Below are 7,450 nucleotides of genomic sequence, written 5' to 3' on the forward strand. Positions count from 1 at the left end.
AGCACCGTCAGGGAGCCCGAGGCCCTCTTAGGTAAAGTTTTGATTCCTGCCTCTCCTCAGCAGAGCTGAGACTGGAAATATTGGGAGGAGATGGTGTTGCTCAGCTCACGCTGTGCTTGTGAAGTGTATGTAGGTCCATCAGTTCTTGATGCTGAGGTGACGCTGTGAAGGGATCCTAACTTGACTCCTGAAAGTTCATTAAAATCATAAAATTGTTGTAGTTGGAAAAGACCTTTAAGATATCTAGTCCAAGTGTTAACCAACTACCATGCCCACTTCTGAACCATGTCCCTGAGCAACATATCTAGATGGATTTTAAATACACCCAAGGATGGTGACTCAGCCACTTCCCTGGGCAGCCTGTGCCAGTCTTTGATAACCCTTTCAGAGTAGAAGTTTCTCCTCATGTCTGATCTAAACCTCCCCTGGTGCAACTTAATGGCATTTCCTCTTCTATTGGTTGTAACTTGTGAGAAGAGACCCACACATGCTTGTCCCCAGCTGTCTGTTTGTAAGTGAAGAACAACTTCAGGTAATATTTATTTATTTGTTTGTTAATTAGGGATCAATTCTAGCCCATTTTTGCAAAGAAGTTCCTGGGATGTGCACACGCTCTCTCCTTTACACTGAGAAGTACAAGTGCTCTGGCTTAATCTTCCTTGGCAGCTGGGTTCATAATTTTCCCCATGAAAAGCATGCTTTGGGTGTTTCTGTCAATGATCATCATCAGGAAGGGTCTGTTGAATCTGATGTGGGTAGGAGGAGGAAACATTGCAGACAGTGGTACCATTTCTATCATGGTCACTGCAGCAGCCTCTGTACCGTTCTCACTAACATCCACCAAGGCCTTGTGAATTGTCTGCAAGGGAAGCAAAGATTAAAATCAAGGTACAGAATAGTGAGAAGTGATTGGGGACAAACTTTCTTAAACACCATGAGAAGGTAGTTTTTAAGAGAAAGCACAGAACAAATGTAGAACTGGTATGAAAAAAGATACTCATGTCCAGCATTTCCAAGACAAAGAAAGTTTGCTCTGAGTTCAGGGGGAGCTTTCTGAGCAGTGTAGAGGACATTTACTGTTCTGTTATTTCTCAGAGTAAGATTTTTTTCTTTTTGTATCAATTTTGCAAATTGCATTTTAATTTTGCATCAATTTCTGTGTATGCAAAAAATTATTTCTGCAAAGACACAATAGCGACAAGGTTTATAGTGTGATGCAGACCACTGATATGACCTGACTTTACAGGGCTTTCTATAGTAGGTATAGCAAATTTGTATTTCTAAATTCACATTATCTTATTTCATTGTCTTTTGTCAGCCTTCTGCATTTTTGTTTCACTGTCCATAACACATCTGAAAACTCCTCTTGAACAGTCCTGGTACCCTTCCTCTATTCACTTGTACTATATCAGTAATCTGGGTCTTTATACATGTAATAGTTCAGTGTGAGAGATCACAAAATCATTAAATAATATAGGTTGGAAGGACCTCTAGAGGTCATCCAAGGCAACCAACCATCCTACACTGAGTCAACTCTTGACACTGGATAAGGTTGCTCAAGGTCTTGTTCAGTTAGGATCTGAGCATTTCCAAGGATGGAAATGTCATAGCCTCTCTAAGTAACCTATCCAAGTTTTCGATCAACCTCATGCTGTTTTTTTTTTCATAATATCTGATGAGGTATTCCCATTTACTACCTTGTGTGCATTGTCTCTTGTCCTGTCACTGTGCATCTGCAAGAAGAACCTGGGTCCTGCTCACCCTCCACTGCTCCAGTATGTCCATATCTCCCTTGCACTGGGGAGCCCCAGACTGGATGCAATACTCCAGAGGTGATTTCACAAGTGGAGAATAGAAGAGAAGGATCATTTCCCTCATGCCACAAGGCATATATTTCCTGGGACACTGGGGAAATCACTTTACTTGTCTGTGAGCCAGTTTCCTGTTTGCGAAATGGGGCTATCCTTGTCCCACAGGTCTATTGTCCATATAAATTCTGAGGTGCTCAGATAATGCAGTAATGAAAGTTGTATACATAGGATAAGAATGACTGTTCCCAAACTCATGTCATAACTGGGATTCCTGTCACACATTATTTATTTTACTTCAGCTTTCTGTGAAATTATTCCTGTTGCTCTGCCCAGATCTGCTTTCGTCTTCAGAGACTTTCAAGTGGACTTGCAGGATCCACATGCATTAAACAATTTAATATTAAACTGTAGGAACAACAGCCATTTAATCCCTAACCTTCTTCCTTTATTACCATCAGTGAGCTGTGTCTACACTCCAGAACTGGGATCAGCCTATTTGTGGAGATAAAACATGCATGTAAGCAAGGCAGACAAATCTCTTGATCACCATCTCTGTTTGCATACTTACTTTGGAAACCTTCAGAGGAGTGTCTTCTGCCACTCCAGAGAGATCAGCGTGGTCACTGAACACCTCTGTCACACCCATTTTCTCAAACAGGCTCTTAACATCATAGGTGCCAGAGATGGAGAATTTTGGAAGGTCCAGGAAGATTTTTCTTTTCAAAAATAAAGGGAAAATGTGAATGCATTATTGCAAGATCCCTTGATGCAATAGCTCTTGCACACCCATCCCAAATACCTGTGGAGCTAAGACTTGGTTTTCTAAGACAGTGATAAATCCCATGTTAGAGAAGGAGAAATTGAGGTACCTGTCCTACCAGCCAGAGTAAGTGCTGGAGTGACACAGTGCTGGTTTATGGAAGTGACTGGCTGCAAAGTATCAGCTCAACTGAAGCAAAAGAAATTGTATTTTCTTTTGAACTGGATTCTTACTACTCAAGGCAGGTGCCTGAGGGCATGTTATGGTAGTTATGGGGCTGGTAGCAGTCCCACTGTGTGACTGGGGAAGCTAAGGAGAAGACTCCCCTTATGAATGAAATTGCCTGATAGCTTGTCTGATTTACAGAAATCATGCAATGCTTGTTCCTCAGTGCTTAGCAACATTTTGTGGCATCCTAAGCTTTAGTTTGCCTGGATGAGTAGTTATGGCCTTTTCAATATTTAAACAAAGCAGCAGTTGAAAGGTTACCTTTTTTTAAGTGAGTGTATCCATTTAGTCACTGTTTTTCTTAGCAGAGCATCCTCCACCTGCTTCATTGACTCTTCATCAGGCAGAACAAACAAGGCAGTAGCATTTCCTTTGTATGGGATTTCTACTACCCAGCAAGACAACTCCCCATCCCGATGGACATTAAAAACTTTGTTTTGATGCATCATTTTGACCTTAACAGAATTGTTGGCATCCAACAAAAAGTCATCATCTCTGGTGGACAAATTGTTGAAAGGTCTTTCCCAGTAGCCTTTAGATAAAAGAATGAGTATAGAATTCAATAAACTGAAAAAGAGGCTAATAAAGGCATATCACACTAGTTAATGCTTAAAATACTGTATTTGAATTGTAAAGGTAACAACAAACCTATCTCAGTATAAGGATGCTTATTCCCTGGCCATGAATATTTAAGTAATTTCAATGGTTCTAATAGAAATCACACAAAAAAGACATAAGCTGAGGGTTGCCATGGAAAAGACCTGAGCCTTTGCCTGCTAACGCAATGGCAAAACTTCCACAGACTGCCACTGTGTAGGCTCCATCCTCATTCCTTTCGTATGAGCGTCACCTGTGTTTGACCACGTCCTGCACAGCCAAACACCTTTGCCTTTCAGCATAAGTTCCCAAGCTCATACCTTCTGAAAATTTTCAGCTCTGAATCTGGTTTAAAACTAATAAGACATTGATAAGTACTTCTACAAGTTGTTTTTTTTTACTTTCTTTTTTAAAAATCATATAGAATATTATTCTTCATACCTGGCTTTTCAATATTTCCTTATGTCATTTAAAAGTAGAAAGATGTATTTTAAATTAGATGATAGAATAGGTTTACAGTGGGAAAAAAGTTATGTTTCTTAGATCTGGATAAGACTTCCAGAGCTTATGTGTATAACTGCTACCTGCATTTTTCACTCACCTTTAAATAAAACGTAGTTAACTAGAACCATCACAGTGTCTGCATCAAGACTCTTGACTAAATCAACAATTTTCCCACTGGTTTTTGTGTCTATGTAGTTATTGATTTCCTTTGTAGCCTCTGCAGAATTCTGAAAGTTACTAGAAGTAGCTTCGGAATAATAAAAATATGTGACATCATCCAAAAATTTTTGGAGCAGATTCAGTCGATCGTCTATGAACAGGGCATTGCCAATACTCAACTGGACATCTTGGTGAGGTTCGTTCAGCAGCTGGAGGACCTGCTGAAATCCCTTATGGATCTCCTGCTCCTCTATCTCTGTCATGTTGAAGGCGAGACCTTTCTGCAGCTGGAGGAGCGTGTTTGATCTGGCGCCCAGGGAGAGCATTGCAAAGGCAGCGGAGATGCTCAAAGGAGAGAAAAAAATGTTCTTGTTGCCTGCCTCCTCTCTGATCTGTTTGTAAAACTTAAACGCAAAGTCAATATTGCTGTGGACTATCTTGATATAAGCGAGGTTTTCGTCTTCAACATGGAAATGGCCTTCTGGCAAATGAGGTATTTTTTGTTCCTGCTGTTCATCATTGAGGTTGGGCTTGTGCTGACCCTGGACTTGAAGTCCAAGAAGCAGCAAACTCAAATACAGTGCAGACTTCATTTTCCTTCTGAACAGCTCTGTCAAGAAAGAATAGAGCAATTTTCAGATCTAGAGAATTTTATCTTTCCTGCATTAAAATACCTTTTGTTCTAGATACTAATTTTCAGTTGTCAGTCTTTAGGATTACTGCTCTATTTAGATATTCTCTTCTACTTGGCCTCCTGGATAGTCTATTTCTAGTCACTTCTATCAGTCTCCAATCAACGAGCAAAGGAATGAAGATATTCATGTGACATCGCCAGGAAAGAACCTATGTTGTATAGGCTTTTCTGAGGTATTACACCTGATTAATGAAGTTCTTGCCTCTGACCAGCCATAGCCTAAGTGCTTTTGAGTGCATGGCTGAGTTCACCTATTGGCCCCCATGTATTTAGTAAGTAGTTTGGAAGAGGAACATGCTGATGTGTTCCTTTAGTACCTGTGGTCTTGTAATGACTCGTGTTTCAAGCACTGCAGTGATACAGAGATAATGTCAGTTATAGCTGTGAGTAAAATCCATCTAACGTTCACCCCTTAAACTGTGTACATCTTTCTGCCTCTTGTGTAGCAGCTCTGAACTCCAGAACGATATTATTTCAAAACATTAACTTAAATGTTTCAGCAAATTGAGGGTAAATTGAGAAAGTTTATTGGCTGTCCCTATTGTGCATAAGCCATCCATAAGGTTGCAAAGCCCAAGACTCAAAAGCTTAGGAAAAGCTATAGTGGAATCTGTCTTGCTGTGTATGCACAATTCAATGACCTTCCCTCCTTCTTTAACTGAAATAAGCAAATTCTGCATAATCCTACAGTCCCTCTTCTGCCCCTTCCAGGGGAAGAACCATTAAATATACTGGAGGAAAAAGTTCTCCATAGGATGCCTCACCTAAATGACAGAAACTCAGAAACATGAAGTGGCCTGCAGGAAGATGGACACAATCCGAATGTTGTTCATAGCAGCTGTATATTAATTCTGGAGAGTGGGATTCTGCCCCAGGGTCTGCCTCAGGCTGTGCGTCCAATGCCAGATTTGGGTCTTACAGCAACTTTTCATGGGGAGTTGTTAATTCTGGGTTTCTCCTTTTCTGGCTGCCCGGAATAAAACACTGGAGATATAAGCTATGGAAGTACTGAGTATGGGAACTGTGCTCAGCATGTCTAAAATGCTGGATAAAAAAAACTGAATCTGAAAAAGAAAAGGCATTCTAAATGGAGGTAGTTCATTTCAGTCTGGTAAGTACTCTTTCCATAATTCCCAAAATCTACTTTTGAGAGAGACTGATTTCTCTTTAAGGCCACTTGGCTGCAAGTAGCCTGGTCTTTAAGCACACAAGAGGTACAGGGACATTATTTTCATTAGCCCTGCATCATCATGGAGTAGTCAGGACACTGAGACTGCAATTAAATTTACTTTTCTGGAAGCAGAGACAAGGATTTGTTCTTCACCTTGGTAATGACTGTTGAGTACTCATTTTGGACGTCATCTCCCAGTCATCCTGCCACTATAGCTAGGAGCTGGATCACTGACTGAATCCTGCCTCTAACATTTAGAAAAACGCTTCCAGAAGATAAATAATTTGCAGTTACTGTACAAAATAAATTAATCTCAGAATTATACATTGTGCAATAAATGGCAGAGATCACAAACAACATGAATCCAAAGACTTTGAAGAAAGTCTAATGTGGTACTTACAGTGCTGGACCTCTCTTTCAGAGTGCTTCATCCTTAGTCTTCATTTTGCTGGGTAGTATTAAGTTAATGTCCATTGGTAAATATTAAACAGAGCAAATAAGCTGTATTTGCAAAGCAAAGACTGAGTAAGGTATTTTTTTCTGGACATCAAACATTAGAAGTTTATTTTCCCATCATGCAGACAGAACAATGCCAACAACCAGGGCTCCGAGGGGAGAGAAAATGCATGGACATTGCTGCTCTTTGGCTTGAACTAAACTGTGGGCAAAAAGAGTTTTGCGTGATATTCTGGAATATCCATGGTAAATGAACTTTAGAAAATGGGATGTTAGAAGAACTGGAAAGCTAAGATAAGGCCAAAGCAATGTCTGTTTATAAAGAGGATGCTATATCCCACTGAACTGTCTTCACAATATATCCTGATGCAAGGATGCCATGGAATTGAGTACCCAAGGCAGCAGCAAGTTTGTTCAGGAGTAGCTCAATATCTCTATGTTGCCCTGCAGAGCACACTGCAGGTATGCTCTAACTGGCATTATTTGAAGAGTTAAATTATGAGAAAAAAGATAGTCAGGGGCACTGGGTAGCTGCCTGTGAGGCCTTTGGTGAGTACTTTAGTACTAAAGTGAAAAGCAAAATATTAGTATGGCTTGAAAAATAACCCAAATAAGAAAATAAATGGAAGAATGAAATGGGCAATCTTTACTACAGCAAAACATTAGCTGGAGAGAAGAGAGTAGATCTTCTTAACCCCTTGCTACATACACATAGGGTATGCATTTTTTATATATGCATTATATGCGGCTTACACTGGGATCTCTCTCGGAGGGAGCTGAGAGAAACAGGCGCAATATAGAGGATTGTTTAAGGATGAGATGCATGGCACTCATCCTAATTAGCAATGACTAATTATTTCCATTGAGTGAACATGATTTCACCCCAGGGAAATCTACAGTCTATCCACACATAAGAATTTACTCACCATAGTTATTGCTATGTAACTACTATCTCTCACAAGGTAGAGGCAGTTAGTCAGAACATTCTGCAGAGAGGCTTTTTTCATTTTATGTGCAAATACTCAGCAAGTTTATTGCAGTATTCTGTAAAACGACCAAGGTTCAGAAGG

The 7,450-nt window shown here is 40.2% G+C and overlaps 1 protein-coding gene across 1 annotated transcript; it reads right to left on the bottom strand.

The window, feature by feature from the left end:
• Positions 1-649: 649 nt before the first annotated feature.
• LOC104537459 (alpha-1-antitrypsin-like) lies at positions 650-4,652 on the bottom strand. The gene is made up of 4 exons (XM_010180353.1): positions 3,998-4,652; positions 3,061-3,331; positions 2,380-2,527; positions 650-859 (listed from the first exon to the last, which is right to left on the bottom strand). The coding sequence occupies exons 1-4, from the start codon at positions 4,650-4,652 to the stop codon at positions 650-652; spliced, it is 1,284 nt and encodes a 427-aa protein (XP_010178655.1).
• Positions 4,653-7,450: the final 2,798 nt, after the last annotated feature.

The sequence above is a fragment of the Mesitornis unicolor genome, unplaced genomic scaffold (genome assembly GCF_000695765.1).
Source record: "Mesitornis unicolor isolate BGI_N332 unplaced genomic scaffold, ASM69576v1 scaffold2013, whole genome shotgun sequence".
NCBI lineage: Eukaryota > Metazoa > Chordata > Aves > Mesitornithiformes > Mesitornithidae > Mesitornis > Mesitornis unicolor.